Source organism: Osmerus mordax, chromosome 17 (assembly GCF_038355195.1).
Source record: "Osmerus mordax isolate fOsmMor3 chromosome 17, fOsmMor3.pri, whole genome shotgun sequence".
In the NCBI taxonomy this organism is placed as follows: Eukaryota; Metazoa; Chordata; class Actinopteri; order Osmeriformes; family Osmeridae; genus Osmerus; species Osmerus mordax.
The window spans coordinates 9,667,280-9,689,845 of NC_090066.1; the positions used below are offsets into that span (position 1 = coordinate 9,667,280).

At 44.0% G+C, this 22,566-nt stretch overlaps 3 protein-coding genes across 3 annotated transcripts; all 3 read left to right on the forward strand.

Moving 5' to 3' along the window:
* The first annotated feature begins 2,856 nt into the window (after window positions 1-2,856).
* Window positions 2,857-5,350, forward strand: LOC136960288 (E3 ubiquitin-protein ligase TRIM39-like). Its single transcript, XM_067254722.1, has 2 exons — window positions 2,857-2,967; window positions 3,220-5,350. The coding sequence occupies exon 2, from the start codon at window positions 3,222-3,224 to the stop codon at window positions 4,848-4,850; it is 1,629 nt and encodes a 542-aa protein (XP_067110823.1). The 5' UTR covers window positions 2,857-2,967; window positions 3,220-3,221; the 3' UTR covers window positions 4,851-5,350.
* Window positions 5,351-9,532: 4,182 nt separating this feature from the next.
* On the forward strand, window positions 9,533-11,979 carry LOC136960289 (E3 ubiquitin-protein ligase TRIM39-like). Its single transcript, XM_067254723.1, has 2 exons — window positions 9,533-9,667; window positions 9,919-11,979. The coding sequence occupies exon 2, from the start codon at window positions 9,921-9,923 to the stop codon at window positions 11,547-11,549; it is 1,629 nt and encodes a 542-aa protein (XP_067110824.1). The 5' UTR covers window positions 9,533-9,667; window positions 9,919-9,920; the 3' UTR covers window positions 11,550-11,979.
* A 6,279-nt stretch (window positions 11,980-18,258) lies between these two features.
* Window positions 18,259-20,223, forward strand: LOC136960285 (E3 ubiquitin-protein ligase TRIM39-like). The gene is made up of 2 exons (XM_067254718.1): window positions 18,259-18,334; window positions 18,587-20,223. The coding sequence occupies exon 2, from the start codon at window positions 18,589-18,591 to the stop codon at window positions 20,218-20,220; it is 1,632 nt and encodes a 543-aa protein (XP_067110819.1). The 5' UTR covers window positions 18,259-18,334; window positions 18,587-18,588; the 3' UTR covers window positions 20,221-20,223.
* The last annotated feature ends 2,343 nt before the right edge of the window (window positions 20,224-22,566 follow it).

Below are 22,566 nucleotides of genomic sequence, written 5' to 3' on the forward strand. Positions count from 1 at the left end.
ACGTGAAACTTCTCCCATTTTGGAACGCTTCTCTATCCACCCCATAGACAGTTACCCTGCTGAGAAGAATCCCGCCCACTGAAGTCAGGTAAATGCCACCTGACAGGTTTTTTAAAGACGTAAAGCTTTGTTGGTGTTTTCAGATATTTGTCGGCAAGTAAGCAGCTGTAGATGGAGGTGGATGCACAGGGAAGAGAATGGTTGTAGGAGTTGTGGATGACACAGTGCTATCGGCAGTGAGACAAAAACCATGGTGTGTGTGTTGGTGGATGTCAGATGCAAAGAGATATGGACCACTAACAAGTCCATCTGAACATCTACCCACTCCAAGCCCTCCATGCAGGTAAGTGGGTCACTGGTTCCGACAGATGCACTCTCCACAAAGCAGAGCAGAAGATGTTCTTTGCCTCTGGGGAACACAGAGCACAGAGGTCTATCCAGTAGTTTGAAGCTTCGACTCTGACTGTCTACCTGGGTGGGGGAGAGGGGGGAGAGACTTAAATCAGTCTGCTCGTTCTGGTCTTGTTCTGATTTTCAACCCAAGAAACATCCTCTCCTCTCTCTCTGTCTCTCTCTCTCTCCCTCTCTCTTCCCCCCCCCCCCCCTCTCTCTCTATCTCTGTCTCTCTCTCTCTTCAGCCCGCACCATCTTCTGCACTTTCGGTTTCATACTAACCCCCCTCCTCCTGTCACCTTCTCTATCTGCTCTTCTCTCCATTTCTTCGGAGCTGGAGTGGAGCTGTGAGGCTTCATGACATGGCCTGGTTACATCGGCCAACACCACCCAGCACAGACAGTCTTTCAGGTACAGGATGGTCGATGACTCTTCAGACATTCACGTGTTTTGGAAGGAAGGAGGAAGGGAAAGAAGGAAAGTGTCAGAGGGAGAGTGAAAAAGATAGCGGCAGACATGAAGGCAGAAAAACTATGCTAGTAATATCAACCACAATAACAACACTGAAAACCTCCCTTTTCTCTCTTCCCTCCTTCCTCTTTCCTGTGTTCCTTATCTCTCCGGTCTCCTTACTCTCCTCCTGTCTCTTCCCTCCCTCCTCTCTCCTCCTGTCTCCTCCCTCCTCTCTCCTCCCGTCTCCTCCCTCCTCCTCCTCCCCAGTGAGTCCAGAGGCTCAGTAAAGTCAACACTGCCTCAGCGCTCCACCACCTTCCTGGACAGACTCAGGGAAGCTTCTGTGTCTCAGAAGGACGGGCTGCAGTAGAACACACACGCTGCAGCAGAACTCACACTGAATACTAACGGGGAGAGGGACCGGAGGGCTGCACCGGAACTCAACCAAGCATCCCCGTCCCATCTGAGGGCTTCTCTCCCAAACCCTGCAGCAAGACCTTCTGGCTCTACCCTTGTCTCTGACACACCACACACACAGACATACACACACATACACACACATACACAGTGTAGAGTTGCAGAATCACAGATTCCAGGACTATACTGAACAACAAGATACTTGTTGTTTCCTCAAAGTAAAGTGACAGTGACATAGTGACATTCTCTCACAACATTCTTACTTTTGAAACACACAGTGTAGAAAAGTAGAAAACAGTTACAGTCACACATATACAACTTACATTCACCACCATGTCTTGTCATTCTTGCCTCCTCTCACTGTCTATTTTTATTTATCTGTAGTTACACTTACACAGCAACTGAAACACAGGTCATAGCCTCACTTTACACAACCTGTAGAGTGTTTCAGATGTGTTCTGTATATCAAACAATCAAACTGTGTACTTTATTTCCAATCTACAGCAATAGAACCAAGGTAAGCTAGATGATAAACAAGTAGGCAGTCATCTACTCCATCTTAGAAGAGTGTGGTGCATAAGGGTGGGAATCAAGAACCTTCAGCAGGAGTTCAGCCAACGAGCCGGTGATGATGTGCCGTGCCCCGTCCTTACTGCTGGGGTCAGGGTAGCATAGGTCAAAGGTGAAGGGTCAAGACACTGAGGTCACAGCGTAATTCTGGAACACACAGAGACGACGGTCAAACTCAGTTCATTCAGTCAGTCTAGAGAACAATCCAACACTCAGTAGAGGTTACTTGTCATGTTAGGTGTTCACCACTAGATGTCCCCCTAGATCTACACATTTACAGTCGTCTGTACACTTCTGTACCCTGACAACTGTGTAGTTCTCAGTTTGTGCTTTGTATGTGACAAAGAGGGGAACATCCAGTCAGGGTAGGTTTGTATGTATGTCTGATTCTCTCCAGTTGTCTATCAGTGGTGTACACATGTAAACACACAGGCAGACACACATTTCAACTTACATTCACCATGTTTTGTCATTCTTTCCTTCTCTTGTGCTCTGTTTTTAATACTCTCTTTCTTTCAAGCGATATCTAATAAAATATTTCATTCATCAGTACAGAGAACTAAGTTAAGTATATTTGAGTTGTGTTGATGTCAGGGTCATTTCTTCTATCTCTTCTTCCTCTCCTGCCAGGATCTCTCCAGTGTTCCCCAGCATGAGCTGTTACTCCTGGACAGGAATCCTACACCTTAGTCCTGATCACCATGGAAAAGTGCTGCTGGGGTTTGCAGTCTTCTATACGGTTACTGTAGGTTACAGCAAGCAGTTAGATCCTAATGATATTAAGAATGTCCCAGTATAGTTATTTTGCTCTCTGCTATTTAGTCCTCTATTATTTAGCAGGTTTTGTGTTAGAAACTGAGTTAGAGGGACCAGCTGAAATATCTGATTTGCAGTAGCTTTGAAGTAATAAAATCCCTCATTTTCAGCTGACTTGCTAGATAGAATTCAGTCATGAAAGGGTTACCTTTGTTCAGGACAGAGGACTGGAAGGGGAGGAGCCTCTTATCTCGTTATTCACTGAAATGAAACTAAAGAGATTCTAAACTCAGGAAACACGTTCTACTTAGTTTAGGTAAAGAGTGTTTTGGTTATTTTATACACAGAGATCATAGAAAACAACATAAGTGCCAACAGGTGAGAATAGAGAATCAATCAGGTGTATCCAATGATGATGTGGTTAGTAAAATACAGACTGTTGCTTGACTCTGACGTTCGAAAGACTATAGAACTATGCTTTTCTATATGCAGTATTTCTGTATTGTACTATTTCTGTCTGTGATATTGCTTCTTTAATGAAAGTACATTTTCAACAATATACCATTATAGTTTTGTTCAAGAGTACATAGGTTCACAAGATTCATAATTTAACTTCTGGTCTTATTCTAGAAATGGCTTCATGCAGCAGTCTCCTGTCTGAAGATCAGTTCCAGTGTTCTATCTGTCTGGATGTGTTCACTGATCCTGTCTCTATTCCATGTGGACACAACTACTGCAAATCTTGTATCACCAAGTACTGGGACAACAGTGACCTGTGTCAATGTCCCATGTGTAAAATGACTTTTGATAAGAGACCAGATCTTTATGTCAACACTTTTATCTCTGAGATGGCTGCTCAGTTCAGGAAGTCAGAGCCACTGAAGGCTACCATCAGTCCAGACCTGCGTCCTACTAAACCTGAAGTGTCATGTGACATCTGTACAGGTACCAAGCTCAAGGCCCTGAAGTCCTGTCTGGTGTGTCTGGCCTCTTACTGTGAGACTCACCTGGAGCCTCATCAGAGAGTTGCAGCCTTGAAGAAACACAAGTTGATCGACCCTGTGGAGAACCTGGAGGACAGGATGTGTCAGAAGCATGAGAGACCCCTGGAGCTGTTCTGTAGGACTGACCAGACGTGTGTGTGTCGGTTCTGCACTGAGAAAGACCACGAGACCCATGACACTGTTCCTCTAGAGGAGGAGTGTGAAGAGAGGAAGACTCAGATGAAGAAGACAGAGGGAGACATGCAGCAGATGATCCAGGAGAGACTGGAGAAGGTTCAGGAGATCAAACTCTCAGTAGAGACCAGCAAGAGAGATGCAAAGAGAGAGATATCAGACAGTGTTCAGGTCTTCACTGTTCTGGTGCGCTCCATTGAGAGAAGCCAGGCTGAGCTCATTGAGGTGATTGAGGAGAATCAGAAAGCAGCAGAGAAACAGGCTGAAGGGTTGATTCAAGATCTGGAGCAGGAGATCACTGAGCTGAAGAGGAGAAGCACTGAGCTGGAGCAGCTCTCACACACTGAGGACCACCTCCACCTGCTCCAGAGCTTCCCATCTCTGAGCACCCCTCCACACACCAAGGACTGGTCTGAGATCAGTGTCCACAGTGGTCTGAGTGTGAGGGCAGTGAGGACAGCTGTGTCTCAGCTGGAGGAGACACTCAATAAAGAGATGGAGAAGCTGTCTGACACTAAACTGAAGAGGATTCAGCAGTATGCAGTGGATGTGACTCTGGACCCTGATACAGCACATCCCAGTCTCATCCTGTCTGAAGATGGGAAACAAGTGAGAGGTGGAGACATAGAGCAGGATCTCCCTGACAACCCAGAGATGTTTGATAGTTGTTCCTGTGTCCTGGGAAAGCAGGGCTTCTCCTCAGGGAGGTTCTACTATGAGGTGCAGGTTGAGGGGAATACTGAGTGGGATCTGGGAGTGGCCAGAAAGTCCATCAACAGGAAGGGGGAGCTCACACTGAGTCCTGAGGAAGGATACTGGACTGTAGGTCTGATGGATGATCAGTATGAGGCTAATGCTGGCCCCTCTGTCCTCCTCTCCCTGAGACAGAAGCCCCAGAAGGTGGGGGTGTTTGTGGACTATGAGGAGGGTCTGGTCTCCTTTTATGATGTGGAAGCCAGGTCTCATATCTACTCTTTCACTGGCTGCACCTTCACTGAGAAACTCTATCCATACTTCAATCTTTATCTGAACTGTGGAGGTAAAAACTCTGCCCCTCTGATCATCACTCCTGTCAATGACTGAAAAACAAGTATGTTAATTTACTACGGAGAGTGATTAGAAAATATTCATTCAGAATCAAACAATCAGATGTTAGAATCAGTTATTGTATAATATGATCTAGTAATAATTTCCACAGAATTGCTTTATTGTATATTGCAATTTAGCGTTCAGACTCTCTACAGTAAACACTGTTACTTATGCACAAGAAAAAGATCAGAATGGAATCTATATATTATAAAAGTGACAGATTCATGTAATGTATGGTTGATACTGTTTTAAAAATAACACTCATTCGTTTGAGATAGATAAAAGCAGAGAAGTATCATGCAAAAGAACAAACAATAAAAAAGTTATTTATTGTTAAATTATATAGATTTTTTCCAGCATTATTCCCAAAGGGTCATAGAAGGGTGAGAAGCACGGATGATCCGACACCTTTTCTGTCTGATACATCAATCTCTCCCCAGCAGCATCGAGACACAGACATCTTTCTTTTAGTAGACCTATGGTGCGCTCGACCACTGAACGTAAACGACCATGCACATGGTTAAAGCGCATTTGCTGTGGGTTCTGGGGATTGACAAGTGGTAGTGTACAAAACCACAATCAGTGAAAAGCACAAATCACCTATGAGAATGTTTGTTTAGTTTAGAAAACCTCCAACATGAGATCCTAACATGGTGCTTGTATTCAGGGACGATGTACAAACACACAGTTGTGTTTCAGGTTCACACTAGTTCTGTTCAAGTTGGAAATGTTCTGAAGAGCATAAACTCTTGCTTTCTCTCACTGCTTCGATCAGTGTGTTGAAGTTGTTTAGGGTAATCCACATATTTAACATTACAAACACACAACGGGCCAGTCAACTAGACCTCCCTCTCTCTCTCATACACAAAGACACACACACACACATTAGCTCTTAATAGACATCAAATTTGAAATGTTTCAAAAGATTCTTTCCCCAAAAAAGTGATCCCTCAAAAAATTTGATGACAAAAATGTCTTAGAATCATAAAAAGTTCTCCTACAAATCAAATCAAATCAAATTTATTTGTATAGCCCTTTTTACACGCAAGCATGTCACAGAGGGCTTCACATATGCCCATAGAACTGCCCCTCAACCAACCTAAACCCTCAAGGAAGACAAGGAAAAACTCCCAAAAAACTCTCAATAGGAGAAAAATGGAAGAAACCTTGGGAGGAGCAATTCAGAGAGGGATCCCCTCCTCCAGAGACGGTTGGTGAGAGAGAGGAGCAGAACACAGGCTAAACATAGTCATACAGTGTCGGTGGGTTTTTAAAACACCAAAATCCATTGTTCAACTTTATAGATGTAGGACAGGACCGGGAGACTCGTGACCAGGTCCAGCGTTGGCTGACCGACGACCAGGCAGGTGCTGACAACTCAAACCCCCCACACCACAAGGGATGTGTGTGGGGGGGGACAGAGAGAGGAGAGCAGGGATTAGAGGATGCCAGGAGCAGATAACAGTTAATCCTACAATCAGTCTTTAACTCATACACACCCCCACAGAGATCCCAGACTATCTTTATTATTGGCTTTGACATCCCCCTCAACTGTCTTCATAGTTAACCCTCATCATCTGTGAACATAGACAAAGGGTTGTGTGTGTGTGTGTCTGTGTGTATGTATAGTGCATAATTATTGTGACACCATCTACTACGGCAAGCCTAACAGGACACAAAGCTAAGACAGAGGACAGTTGAGATATGATGTGTGATGTGTGACGGCCTCCTCAGCTGTCAAGTGGCTACACCTGGGGCCCGGTGGTTTCCTCCCCTTTAAGAGGCCGTAAGGAGAGAGAGACGCTCACTCCCTTTCCCTATCAGTGCTGGAGTGTTCATTTCACTGTCAAACATCCACCTTCATTTCTGACTAATAAAGACAATGCTTGTATGGTAGCTGACTTCATGTTACATCATGTGTGTGTACACTTCATATGTGCATCATTGTGTGATAGACCTTAGAGAATGAAATTAGTAAATGTGTCCTCTGTATATGACAAAGAGGGGAACATACAGTCAGGGGAGGATTGTATGGATGTCAGACTCTCCAGTTGTCTATGAGTGATGTACAGGGTGATTGACAGCTTTGCCTGCTCAGTGTTGACTGTTGTTGACTGAAGGAGAGTGAGGTACAGAGCTAGGTGTGATGTTGATGCTGGTATAGTCCTGGTTTAGTGATGTACAGTCCTGCAGTACAGACAGAGTACAGGGTTCAGGTGGGGTTCAGGCACCAGTTGTATTGTAGGAAACATTACAGGTGCAAAGACCATTACATTACATACCTCACTTTTGTTATGTTATATTAATATTCTTTAATAAATTACCACAGCATTAGTCCTCGCGCATGTGTTCCCCTTTGTTTGTCTTAACCCCCGAGCCGGGTTCGTGACAGATGTGAGGTGTTAACAGGAGCACCATCCTACACTGTACACACATGCACATATAGGCTAGCTAAAATATTTTGCTGATAGCTGGAAGAAGACTAACTTACAGGTCAGAAGATTGCATACAACCACTCTCAATGGTGTTTACTGTATATCAAATTATGTATTTTATTAAGCTTTATCCAATTTACAGAATTTGAAAAAAAGTTACCTTTTCACAGGTAAACCAGTCTTCACCGGCACCTCTATATAACACAACCAAGCCTATTTACAGCATAGAACAGGGTTAAAGTCTGCCTCTATCCAACCATATAACTGATCTATTTGAAGCTGTATCAGTCAGAGATAAAGGGCTGCGAAACAGATTAGTGGACACAAAAAAGCCCCAATCACAAATCTGTAGACAGTTTTTAGATGAGGGATTATTAGTTAAACGTCTCTTCTTCCGAAAACCTGAGCATTGCGTCTTTTACAGATGTGTATGCTCCTCTTTGACTGATCACCAGACCATGTACCACCTGTATATGAATGTACTGTATGCACCACACAGTTAAGAATGTGCTCTGAAGTATGAAAAACATTTACTGTTATGTTTCTGTCTTGTCCAGTCCTGGTTTGTGTGTGTCTGTCCAGTCTGTGTTCCAGGTCACAGACCCCAACACTGCGGTCCACATCTTCCAGTTCACCTCCCAACCAGACACACCTGTTACCCATCCATCTGACACAGACTTCCCACAGACTCGTCACCAGTTCAACATTGCTATTCTGACGTTAGTTGGTCGTTTCGTTGCCCTGCCCTGTCCTGCCATTTCCAGGCCTGACCAAGGTACATTCAAGATTATTAATCCACCTCTGTCCCTGTGTACCACAGACATCATCGGCTACCTAATCCCATCACCTACGACTTACAGCTCCCTCACTGCCTCCTGTCTGGCATCCACGGACCTCACCATCATCACCCTCTGTGTCTGCTATAAACCTGGTTCATATCACATCAGCATCTGAGTGTTGCATTTGGGTTCACCTGTCACTCCCCAGGCAGCCGGGATCATAACAAATTATCGAGAGAGGGAGAGGGAGAGGGAGGGAGGGAGGGGAGAGACAGCTCACACACACCTTCAGCAGGAGGTCAGCCAACGAGCCGGTGATGATGTGCCGTGCCCCGTCCTTACTGCTGGGGTCAGGGTAGCAGAGGTCATAGGTGAAGGGTCAAGACACTGAGGTCACAGCGTAATTCTGGAACAGAGACCACGATCAAACTCAGTTCATTCAGTCAGTCTAGAGAACAATCCAACACTCAGTAGAGGTTACTTGTCATGTTAAGCATTCACCACTAGATGTCCCCCTAGATCAACACATTTGCAGTATTATGTACACTTGTTAACTGTAGTTCTCAGTGGAACACAAATCATGTCAAATTATTGGGTATTACACTGGACAAGCTGCTGTCTTGGTAACAACACCTAGACTGTAACATGGGAATAGGTATTACCAGGATGAGAACATGCTCTGTGTGTGTGACACTTCAGATCAGCTCCAGGTGGTCCAGTCACTGGTCTGATCTCACCTGGAGATCTGCCCAGTCACATGGTCAGGTCCTGGCATGGCATTCTGGCTGTGCGTCACGTCATCAGCTGATGTCACTCACTCATTCACCTGCAGGTGTGTTAATTGAAGGTCTCTGCCTTCCCCCTCAGAGGACTTGAATACTGCCTGCCTTCACAGACCCGGACACACATCATGTGTTACTGTGTAGCTGCATATTGTTCTGTTGCTGCCACCCTCCACCATCCCCAGCTCCTCCATACTGTCTTCTGCATCATCACTACAGGATGTTGGTAATTCTCTGTGAAGCCTTTTGACTTTGCTTGTTAAAAAGTCTAAACAGTAAGTTTGGTGTGCTAAGATTGTGATATGCTAGTTGCTCCAAGGCAGGAACATTTCCAATTAGATAGAGCCCATGCCAAAGACAAATCTACAGTATTCCATGGCAACACATGGTTAACTGAGTACAAGAATATCTTGACTGAAATGTAGATAACATACGCATGCTCACTCTGCACACACACATAAACACACCACACACACACACTTATATTCACACAACTTCCATTCAACATGTCTCTCTGTCATTCTTCCCTCATCACACACTATTGTTCTTTCTTTCTATCTCTCTCAATCTCTCCCACTCATTTACTTCAGAGTAATAAAACCCTTCCTGTCAGCTGACTTGCTAGATAGAATTCAGTCATGAAAGGGTTAACTTTGTTCAGGACAGAGGACTGGGAGGAGCCTCTTATCGTTATTTCACTGAATCGAAACCTAAGAGATTCTAAACTCAGGAAACACGTTCTATTTAGTTTAGGTAGAGAGTGATTTGGTTATTTTACAAACAGAGATCATAGAAAACAACATAAGTACCAACAGGTGAGAACAGACAATCAATCAGGTGTATCCAATGATGATGTGGCTAGTAAATTCACACTGTTGCTTGACTCTGACGTTCGAAAGACTATAGGACTATGCTCTCCTATATGCAGTATTTCTATATTGTACTATTTATGTCTGTGCTATTTCTTCTTTAATCAAAGTACATTTTCAACAATATACCATTATTGTTTTGTTCATGAGATCATTGGTTCACAAGAATCATAATTTAACTTCTGGTCTTATTCTAGAAATGGCTTCCTGCAGCAGTCTCCTGTCTGAAGATCAGTTCCTGTGTTCTATTTGTCTGGATGTGTTCACTGATCCTGTCACCACTCCATGTGGACACAACTTCTGCAAGACCTGTATCACCAAGTACTGGGACAACAGTGACCTGTGTCAATGTCCCATGTGTAAAATGACTTTTGATAAGAGACCAGATCTCTATGTCAACACTTTCATCTCTGAGATGGCTGCTCAGTTCAGGAAGTCAGAGCCACTGAAAGCTACCATCAGTCCAGACCTGCGTGCTACTAAACCTGAAGTGTCATGTGACATCTGTACAGGTACCAAGGTCAAGGCCCTGAAGTCCTGTCTGGTGTGTCTGGCCTCTTACTGTGAGACTCACCTGGAGCCTCATCAGAGAGTTGCAGCCTTTAAGAAACACAAGTTGATCGACCCTGTGGAGAACCTGGAGGACAGGATGTGTCAGAAGCATGAGAGACCCCTGGAGCTGTTCTGTAGGACTGACCAGACGTGTGTGTGTCGGTTCTGCACTGAGAAAGACCACGAGACCCATGACACTGTTCCTCTAGAGGAGGAGTGTGAAGAGAGGAAGACTCAGATGAAGAAGACAGAGGGAGACATGCAGCAGATGATCCAGGAGAGACTGGAGAAGGTTCAGGAGATCAAACTCTCAGTAGAGACCAGCAAGAGAGATGCAAAGAGAGAGATATCAGACAGTGTTCAGGTCTTCACTGTTCTGGTGCGCTCCATTGAGAGAAGCCAGGCTGAGCTCATTGAGGTGATTGAGGAGAATCAGAAAGCAGCAGAGAAACAGGCTGAAGGGTTGATTCAAGATCTGGAGCAGGAAATCACTGAGCTGAAGAGGAGAAGCACTGAGCTGGAGCAGCTCTCACACACTGAGGACCACCTCCACCTGCTCCAGAGCTTCCCATCCCTGAGCACCCCTCCACACACCAAGGACTGGTCTGAGATCAGTGTCCACAGTGGTCTGAGTGTGGGGGCAGTGAGGACAGCTGTGTCTCAGCTGGAGGAGACACTCAATAAAGAGATGGAGAAGCTGCCTGAAGTCAAGCTGGAGAGGATTCAGCAGTATGCAGTGGATGTGACTCTGGACCCTGATACAGCACATCGAAAACTCATCCTGTCTGAGGATGGGAAACAAGTGAGACATGGAGACATAAAGCAGGATCTCCCTGACAACCCAGAGAGGTTTGATTTTTGGGTTAATGTCCTGGGAAAGCAGGGCTTCTCCTCAGGGAGGTTCTACTATGAGGTGCAGGTTGAGGGGAAGAGTAAGTGGGATCTGGGAGTGGTCAGAGAATCCATCAACAGGAAGGGGGAGATCACACTGAGTCCTAAGAATGGATGCTGGATTGTAATCTTGAGGAATGATCAAATGTATATAGCTACTGACCCCCCTCTCCTCTTCTCCCTGAGACAGAAGCCCCAGAAGGTGGGGGTGTTTGTGGACTATGAGGAGGGTCTGGTCTCCTTTTATGATGTGGAGGCCAGGTCTCATATCTACTCTTTCACTGGCTGCACCTTCACTCAGAAACTCTATCCAGTCTTCAGTCCCTGTAAGAATGATGGAGGTAAAAACTCTGCCCCTCTGATCATCACTCCTGTCACACACTGAAAAACAAAGATGTGGACATGCTGGAGTTAAAAAGAAAATGTTATTACAAAATATTAATCTAAACAAAACTGTTGTGAGTATGCTGGAGACAAAGTAATTTAGATTTTCAAACATGTATTAAAAATCTGTAAATAGGGGCAGTGCTCCCCTTGATGGATCACTGGGTAAAGTTTGTCTCACAGACTAAGGTCTTGACTCATGGACTGGGGTTCCAGTCCAGCCTGGACCATTTCCTGCTTTTCTCTCTTTCTTACTACCTTTCCTGTCACTCTCACTGTCTGTATCAAATAAAGACAAAAATCAGGTAAATAATAATATTAAACCAGTAAATATTGTCCACAATCCAGTAATAGTACGTTTTATGAAATATGGCAATGAGATGTCTCTTAAATGTACCAGTGAACAAATGAAATAAAATGACCTCCAAAGCAATAAAGGATTATAAAACCTCATTCAATCCTTTAAAAAATCTATTTTGTACACTACTACAATCAGTGAAAAGAACAAATCACCTATTAGAATGTTTCTTTAGTTTAGAAAACCTCCATTACAGATCCTAATGTGGTGCTTGTATTCAGGGACAATGTACAAACACACAGTTGTGTTTCAGGTTCACACTAGTTCTGTTGAAAGTTTTAAATGCTCTTAAGAGCATACATTCTCGCTTTCTCTCACTGCTTCGGTCAGTGTGTTTAACCCTTGTGCTGCCTTCGGGTCACATGACCCAAAGGTTCACAACGAACCATCGTTGTGTTTACCCAATTTTACCCAATACAAAAACAAATGAAAAGCATTTTCTTTTAACCTTCGCAATGTGGGGCGTCTGAGACAGCCCAACGGTTAAAAGAAAATGCTTCACTTTGTTTTTATATGCGGTAAAGTTGTCGCAATATGACGGTGGGACAAAATGACTGATAGGTCAGAATGACCCGAAGACAACACAAGGGTTAAGTTGTTTAGAACAATCCACATATTTAACATAAGAAACACACTCAACAGGTCAGTCAACTAGACATTCCCTCATAACCAACAGAGTCAGCTATACACTCCCCCTCTCTCATATTAGACACACACACACACATCACCTCTTAATATACTTCAAATTCTACATGTTTCAAAAGATTCTGCCTAAACAAATAGATTCCTCGAAAAAAAAAAAGATGTCCTAGAATCATAAAAGGATGTCCTCCAACAATCAACCTTGAACCTATACAAACACAGAGATCACAGACTATCTTTATTATTGGCTTTGACATCCGCCTCAACTGTCTTCATAGTTAACCCTCATCATCTGTGAACATAGACAAAGGGTTGTGTTTTGTGTGTGTGTTTGTGTGAGTGTCAGTGTATGTGCAATGTGCATTATTATTGTGACACCATCTACTACAGCAAGACTAACAGGAGACAAAGCTAAGACAGAGGACAGTTGAGATATGATGTGTGATGTGAGGTGTGAACAGATGCTGAGCACCATTTTACACTGTACACATATGCACATACAGCTAAAATATGAGTTAGAGCCTCGCTTAAAACAACCACTTTAAATGGTGTTTTCAGGTGATCAAATTATGTATTTATTAAATTGTATCCAATTTACAGTAAATTGATTTAGAACAAAGGTGAACTAGATAGACATATATGGTCAGTCTCCTGAAATGGGAGATTGGTGGGCTGTCCACTTTATACTACATTTCCCATGATGCCTCAGACTCAGAAGTCGCCTCCATTTAACACAAACAAGCCTAACTACAGCATAGGACAGGGTTAAAGTCTGTCACTATCCAACCCTATAACTGGTCTCTTTGGCAGTCCTTTATCTCTGACTACAGCTCCAAACTGATTAGTGGACACAAAAAAGCCCCAATCTCAAATCTGTAGACAGCTCTTAGATGATATGTTTATCAAACAATTCCCCCAATTGGTGCAGTGGCTCTAGGCTGTGATGTGACTTCTGACGCCTAAAGGGGGCTCGCTCCACGCGTCGCAAGAGGTGGGCTATGGCGGAGTGGTATGATACGGAACCGGCAGCGGCGACTAATAGATTTGGCATACGCCAAAGGACCACTACGAGAGACACCCCTCTTAGGGTTTTAAAGGACAGAAAGACACTAAGTTTTTACTATTGTACATTTGATCAGGTTGTATTTATTAAAGCCTATTTTTCTGTATTCTGTCTCTTGACTGGTGTGACTGTAGCTCAAAGATCAAAACCTGCAATTAAACCGTGTGACAAACAGGTGCTGACCACCATCCTACACTGTACACACATGCACACTTATGTGACGGGTCTGTAAGAGCCGTAGCCACGCTCCGTCACGACAAGGTATCGCTCACCACTCACGGGATACGAACGCACGACCTCCGACTTGCCAAGCGCGACCACTACCAACTACGCCAAAGAAAAGCTAGCTCTTCTTTGACGCGGGTGGCCTCTTACGTACCCGAGGAGTGAGTTTCACGGTTCTCACTCCGTTACACGTAGCTAAAATATGTTTCTGACACAGCTGGAGGAAGACTAACTTACAGGTCAGAACCTCGCTTAAAGATCCCATGACATGCTGTTTTTGAATGCTTTTATATAGGCCTTAGTGGTCCCCTAAGGCCAGGGCCGGCCCTAGCACATTTGGCACTCTAGGCGAGCTTCACTCGTAGCGCCCCCCCCCAAAATCCCTGAGAAAATGTCACGTATGTGCTGAACTACGCTCCGGCCACGCCCCCCCTGTCTCCGAAAATGTTTGGCCATTATTTGACCGCAAAATCGTTTTTTGAGCTTTATGTAAAATAAACAGACGTTTTTCAATTGGTAAAACCTTGTCTAGTGATGCCATCACTCCGGCCCTGCTCCCATCCATCCTCCCTGACGCGTATCGTTATGGTAGGGCCGCCCGTCCCAGCTATCGGTAGCCGATCTGGGAAAACGTTTTGGAAAAGACGGGCTATGGACCCAACCAACTCTATTTGGGAGGGGAGAACTGTGTAGCCTACTTTAAGAGAAGATAGACTAACGTGACACATGTAAAAAAAATCCCCCACCGGCCCAAAAGTGAAGCGGCCCACTGGGAACTCTCCCGATTCTCCCGATTACCCACCCCGGCCCTGGTTCATCGAGGATGTATGTTGGAAAGAGAATTAGGATAACATTAGTTTAGATAAATATGTGGAATATTGACAATATTTGAGAATATCACAAAATGTATCTACAGTGTAATTCTCAGCTTTTGAGCACTTAATCATTTAGCAGTGTTCGTATCAGACAATAAGTTAGGGATCCACTGGAATGTCTTATTTTCATTAGCTTTAAAGATGCAGTAAAGCAAATTCCATGATTTGCTTCTCAGTACATTATATACGTGTGAAATGAGTTCCTGAAAGAATCAGAATCAGAAAGGGTTTTAATCGCCATGAAAGTTTGCACAGACAAGGAATTTACTTTGGCAGGAAGGTTCATACATTAAACATATACAGTAGGAATCTTAAAAGCTTAAAGTCAGTGTGAGCCCTTGGCCTTGTTGAAGAGGCCAACAGCGGATGGGAAGAAACTGTTTTTGTGGCGTGTGGTATTGGTCCTGATGGACCGCAGACTTCTGCCGGAGGAAAGTGGCTGAAACAGGGAGTGTCCAGGGTGGGAGGAGTCGGCCACAATCTTCCTCGCTCGCCTCAGGGTCCTCGAGGTGTGCAGGTCCTCGAGGGAAGGCAGATTGCAGCCAATCACCTTCTCAGCAGTGCGGATGATACGCTGCCGTCTGCTATTGTCCTTGGCAGTGGCAGCAGCGTACCAGACGGTGATGGAGGAGGTGAGGATGGACTCAATGATGGCTGTGTAGAAGTGCACCATCATTGTCTTTGGCAGGTTGAATTTCTTCAGCTGCCGAAGGAAGTACATCCTCTGTTGTGCTTTCTTGGTGAGGGAGCTGATGTTCAGTTCCCACTTGAGGTCCTGGGAGAGGATAGTGCCCAGGAAGCGGAAGGACTCCACAGTGTTGACTGGAGAGTTGCACAGGGTGATGGGGGTGAGTGGGGTTGTATTCTAAAAAAATCATGTGCAAAGCATGTGCAAAGCGCGAAAACTTTGTCGCACTGAAATGTGGAGTTAGACCCTTGAAAAGTTTCTCTCCCGTTTTCAGCTCAGGTTTTGTATAGGGGGGGGGGGGGGAACCCAACCTATCTACGTCACAGCGACCTATCTACGTCAGATCACAGACGGTTACATTCTGTTACTCAGCTGGTACGATGCAGACAAAGTAATTAACACACAAAACACTCAGAGACTGCAGGTAGGTCTGTTCTGATATCTGCAATTGATTTAGCTAGTGTTGCAGCTGTTCGAGGGGGCAGAGCTTCAGCTCCTTCAGGTGACACGCCCCCCCCAGTCTCAACCAGAGAAGACTGCTGATTCTCTCACAATTTCAAAGCCTAATTTAACTTACTTTTCTGTGTTTTTTTTTTATTCGAATTTGGATGGGTAGCTAACAACACATTCTTCTGTGGTGTGCTGAACTTAAAACTAATTTGCAATTCCACTTTACAGCATCTTTAAAGAAATGTGTCTTTCCTTTTGACTTGATAAATAATTCAGCCATATAAGGGTTAACTTTGTTCAGGACGGATGACTAAGAGGGGAGGAGCTTATTATTATTTCACCGAAACGAAACTAAAGAGATTGTGAACTCAGGAAACACGTTCTACTTAGCTTACTTTGATAGATTTTCGGTAATTTTATACACATAAATCTTATACGGCATAACATACAGTAAGTACCAACAGGTACGAGGACAGAAAATACAGACTGTTGCTTGACTCTGACATTCGAAAGACCGTAGAACAGGGGTGGCTAACCATTCCAGTATAAAGAGCCCAAAAAAAACGTACCATAGCAAAGAGCCAAACATGCACGCCCGCACTACAACAGCGGCTTACAGATCTAATGACAGTCATAATACAAAGCATAACAGTTTTTATATGACCGCACAGGGCCTTGCGCCACTGGGGGCCTCGCCCCTGCCTGGTTTGCAATCACAAAGTTTTTTTTCTTTTTCTACTTTCAATATTTTTTTATTCGTGTTCTTGACTCGATGTGCTCTAAAATGAAATTCCCGTTTGTCAAAAAACCTTATATTTTTGTTCTTGATTTACGTTAGACCACAGGCCGTTAGTGCACGCCCTGTGAGAGTGATCCTTGATATTCTGTTGTATTTTCAATATGCACCATTTGTAACTTTGGTTAAAAGCTTCTTCTAAATGACTGAAATGAAAAATTCATAGCAGTGTTTCATGCAGTATTTCTGAATTGTACAATTTCTGTAGGCTATTCCTCCTTTTATGAAAGTACAATTTATACGATACAAAATGTTACAGTTCTGTTGATGAGTTCATAGGTTCACAAGATTCATCATTTACCTTTTGGTCTTATTCTAGAAATGGCTTCCTGCAGCAGTCTCCTGTCTGAAGATCAGTTCCTGTGTTCTATCTGTCTGGATGTGTTCACTGATCCTGTCACTATTCCATGTGGACACAACTTCTGCAAGGCCTGTATCAGCAAGTACTGGGACAACAGTGACCTGTGTCAGTGTCCAATGTGTAAAATGACTTTTGATAAGAGACCAGATCTCTTTGTCAACACAGGCAGTCATCTACTCCATCTTAGAAGAGTGTGGTGCATAAGGGTGGGAATCAAGAACCTTCAGCAGGAGTTCAGCCAACGAGCCGGTGATGATGTGCCGTGCCCCGTCCTTACTGCTGGGGTCAGGGTAGCATAGGTCAAAGGTGAAGGGTCAAGACACTGAGGTCACAGCGTAATTCTGGAACACACAGAGACGACGGTCAAACTCAGTTCATTCAGTCAGTCTAGAGAACAATCCAACACTCAGTAGAGGTTACTTGTCATGTTAGGTGTTCACCACTAGATGTCCCCCTAGATCTACACATTTACAGTCGTCTGTACACTTCTGTACCCTGACAACTGTGTAGTTCTCAGTTTGTGCTTTGTATGTGACAAAGAGGGGAACATCCAGTCAGGGTAGGTTTGTATGTATGTCTGATTCTCTCCAGTTGTCTATCAGTGGTGTACACATGTAAACACACAGGCAGACACACATTTCAACTTACATTCACCATGTTTTGTCATTCTTTCCTTCTCTTGTGCTCTGTTTTTAATACTCTCTTTCTTTCAAGCGATATCTAATAAAATATTTCATTCATCAGTACAGAGAACTAAGTTAAGTATATTTGAGTTGTGTTGATGTCAGGGTCATTTCTTCTATCTCTTCTTCCTCTCCTGCCAGGATCTCTCCAGTGTTCCCCAGCATGAGCTGTTACTCCTGGACAGGAATCCTACACCTTAGTCCTGATCACCATGGAAAAGTGCTGCTGGGGTTTGCAGTCTTCTATACGGTTACTGTAGGTTACAGCAAGCAGTTAGATCCTAATGATATTAAGAATGTCCCAGTATAGTTATTTTGCTCTCTGCTATTTAGTCCTCTATTATTTAGCAGGTTTTGTGTTAGAAACTGAGTTAGAGGGACCAGCTGAAATATCTGATTTGCAGTAGCTTTGAAGTAATAAAATCCCTCATTTTCAGCTGACTTGCTAGATAGAATTCAGTCATGAAAGGGTTACCTTTGTTCAGGACAGAGGACTGGAAGGGGAGGAGCCTCTTATCTCGTTATTCACTGAAATGAAACTAAAGAGATTCTAAACTCAGGAAACACGTTCTACTTAGTTTAGGTAAAGAGTGTTTTGGTTATTTTATACACAGAGATCATAGAAAACAACATAAGTGCCAACAGGTGAGAATAGAGAATCAATCAGGTGTATCCAATGATGATGTGGTTAGTAAAATACAGACTGTTGCTTGACTCTGACGTTCGAAAGACTATAGAACTATGCTTTTCTATATGCAGTATTTCTGTATTGTACTATTTCTGTCTGTGATATTGCTTCTTTAATGAAAGTACATTTTCAACAATATACCATTATAGTTTTGTTCAAGAGTACATAGGTTCACAAGATTCATAATTTAACTTCTGGTCTTATTCTAGAAATGGCTTCATGCAGCAGTCTCCTGTCTGAAGATCAGTTCCAGTGTTCTATCTGTCTGGATGTGTTCACTGATCCTGTCTCTATTCCATGTGGACACAACTACTGCAAATCTTGTATCACCAAGTACTGGGACAACAGTGACCTGTGTCAATGTCCCATGTGTAAAATGACTTTTGATAAGAGACCAGATCTTTATGTCAACACTTTTATCTCTGAGATGGCTGCTCAGTTCAGGAAACCAGAGCCACTGAAAGCTACAATCAGTCCAGACCTGCGTCCTACTAAACCTGAAGTGTCATGTGACATCTGTACAGGTACCAAGCTCAAGGCCCTGAAGTCTTGTCTGGTGTGTCTGACCTCTTACTGTGAGACTCACCTGGAGCCTCATCAGAGAGTTGCAGCCTTGAAGAAACACAAGCTGATCGACCCTGTGGAGAACTTGGAGGTTAGGATGTGTCAGAAGCATGACAAACTGTTAGAACTCTTCTGTAGGAATGACCAGACGTCTGTATGTGTCATGTGCATGAGAACAGATCACAAGACCCATGGCTTTATAACTTTAGAAGAGGCATATGAACAGAGGAAGACTAAGGTGGGACAGATGATGACTGAGATGAAGCAGATGATGGAGGAAAGATCTAGTAAGGTTCAGGAGATCAAACTGTCAGTAGAGACTAGCAAGACTGGTGCAGAGAGAGATATATCAGACAGTGTTCAGGTCTTCACTGCTCTGCTGCGCTCAATTGAGAAAAGCCAGGCTGAGCTCATTGAGGTGATTGAGGAGAAGCAGAAAGCAGCAGAGAAGCAGGCTGAAGGGTTGATTAAAGATCTGGAGCAGGAGATCACTGAGCTGAAGAGGAGAAGCACTGAGCTGGAGCAGCTCTCACACACTGAGGACCACCTCCACCTGCTCCAGAGCTTCCCATCCCTGAGCACCCCTCCACACACCAAGGACTGGTCTGAGATCAGTGTCCACAGTGGTGTGAGTGTGGGGGCAGTGACGAGAGCTGTGTCTCAGCTGGAGGAGACACTCAATAAAGAGATGGAGAAGCTGTCTGATACTGAACTGAAGAGGATTCAGCAGTATGCAGTGGATGTGACTCTGGACCCTGATACAGCACATCGAAAACTCATCCTGTCTGAGGATGGGAAACAAGTGAGACATGGAGCCATAAAGCTGGATCTCTGGGACAACCCAGAGAGGTTTGATTGTTGTCCCAGTGTCCTGGGAAAGCAGGGCTTCTCCTCAGGGAGGTTCTACTATGAGGTGCAGGTTGAGGGGAAGAGTAAGTGGGATCTGGGAGTGGTCAGAGAGTCCATCAACAGGAAGGGGGACAGCCCACTGAGTCTTAACAATGGATACTGGACTGTATGGCTGAGGAATGGAGATGAGTACAAGGCTCTGGCTGGCCCCTCTGTCGTCCTCTCCCTGAGACAGAAGCCCCAGAAGGTGGGGGTGTTTGTGGACTATGAGGAGGGTCTGGTCTCCTTTTATGATGTGGAGGCCAGGTCTCATATCTACTCTTTCACTGGCTGCACCTTCACTGAGAAACTCTATCCATTCTTCAGTCCCTGTCTGAACGATGGAGGTAGAAACTCTGCCCCTCTGATCATCACTCCTGTCACACACTGACAAAGACGTGGAAGTTGTGGGTTTGCTGGAGACAAAGTCATTTAAATTTTCAAATATTTATCAGGCTTTCTTCACAGGTAAACCAGTCTGCATCATCACCTCTATATAACACAACCAAGCCTAACTACAGCATAGGACAGGGTTAAAGTCTGTCTCTTCTCTATTTTACCATATAACTGGATAACTTAACTTAGAAACTCCATAGTTCAGTCCCTGTCTGAACGATGGAGGTAAAAACTCTGCCCCTCTGATCATCACTCCTGTCAATGACTGAAAAAGATTTGGGATTGCTGCAGACAGTTAAGAAATTCTGATTATCATACATAAATCTAAAATCAAACAACAGACATTTCAATCAGGAAAGACCAGTGAATGAGTGAAGTTTATTGTACAAATGATAAGATATGATATAGAATGTCAAAGTGTTTGGTGCTTAGACTGTATGGGGAGATCAGGTGATCAATGGTTGTCTGCAGCATGAAGAGAGATCCCCCATGGAGTCCAGACACTGGTGACGGTGGCTGATGACCCAGCCAGACAACAAGCAGAGGAGGCAGACAGGAGACGAAGTCAAGAAGACCAGGTTGTGACGGGGAGGTGGAGGGTCGAGGACAATGGTAGCATGGACGAACGAAGGCAGGGAGAGAAACATGTTTAAAGGCTCGGCAGCAGTACGATAGGCTAGAGGAGAAGGCTTGTCTCAGAGCTATTGGAGAGAAGTGAGCGGCTGATGGAACAGCTGAAACCCCGGTGACAGCCCAGGCTTTGAGGAAAAGGAGAGAGCACGCATAGTGGGGGGAGTGTGTAGAGAGACAGAATGCTTTTACTGACTGAACTTGTGCTAAGCTATATTATTTCGATGTATATGTGTAATATGAATCACTCTGAAATGGATTTAAAATATAATAAAATAATGAAATAAAAGGTATCCTACGTACACATGATGTGTTTATTGGTACAGTTAGTAAAATGCCTGTTGCAGAGAAGGACAATGGAATCAAATCATTAAAAAATTATAATAAACGACCATACAAAATAAAACTCTTGCAGTGATTACCATTTCTCTATTCTGAGTTTGTTTGTTTCATTTGGTACAACTTCTGACAAGGATCCTGAAGTGGCAAAATTGTCTCAGTCACACAGTGACAGAACTGCACAAGACAAACCTTGTAAATCATTAGTTTAACTGTGCTGTTGTCAGATCTATAGAGCACAGGCAGCACAGATGACTAAAGTGTCTCACCTCTTTATGGTCCTCCATGACAGTCTTTGGAGCATCAATGTTACTGAAGATGCCTTGAATATTTCAGCCTTCTCACACACTAACACACAAACACAAAAGATTGAACATTTTCAACAGCAGGAGTTCAGACAACGATCTGGTGATGTGACGGACCCGTCCTTACTGCTGGGGTCAAGGTGGCAGAGGTCAAAGGTGAAGGACAATCCAGCACTCAGAAGAGGTTACTTGTCATGTTAGAAATTCACCACTAGATGTCCCCCTGCATCAACATATACATAATTCTATACACTTGTAAACTGTGTAGATCTCAGTGGAATCAAGTCAAATGTTTGGGTATTACACTGCACAAGCTGCTGTCTTGGTAACAACACATAGACTGTAACATGGGAATAGGTATTACCAGGATGAGAACATGCTCTGTGTGTGTGACACCTCAGATCAGGCTCCAGGTGGTCCAGTCACTGGTCTGATCTCACCTGGAGTTCTGCCCAGTCACATGGTCAGCAGCAGCAAGGAGAGATCTCAACAAGCTGCAGGTGACTTAAACCAGGCTGTTGGATCAGTGCAGGAGTGTTCATTTCACTGTCAAACATCCACCTTCATTTCTGACTAATAAAGACAATGCTTGTATGGTACCTGACTTCATGTTACCAGTGTGCATCATTGTGTGATAGACCTTAGAGAATGAATGAGTAAGTGTGTGCTCTGTATGTGACAAAGAGGGGAACATCCAGTCAGGGGAGGTTTGTATGGATGTCAGACTGTCTCCAGTTGTCTGAGTGGTGTACAGGGTGTAGTGATTTACTGGCTGATTGGTTTAGTGATGTACAGTCCTGCAGTACAGACAGAGTACAGGGTTCAGGTGGGGTTCAGGCACCAGTTGTATTGTAGGAAACATTATAGGTGCAAGGTTGTTATGGTGCTTCATAAATGGAGGAGCTAGTTCTGGCACGGCATTCAGGCTGTGCATCACGTCATCAGCTGATGTCACTCACACAATCACCTGCAGGTGTGTTAATTAATAAGTCTGCCTATAAATATTTTTTTAATCTTTTAAGATTTTCAAAATGTGAGACCCCACAAACATGAGGACAAAATAATCC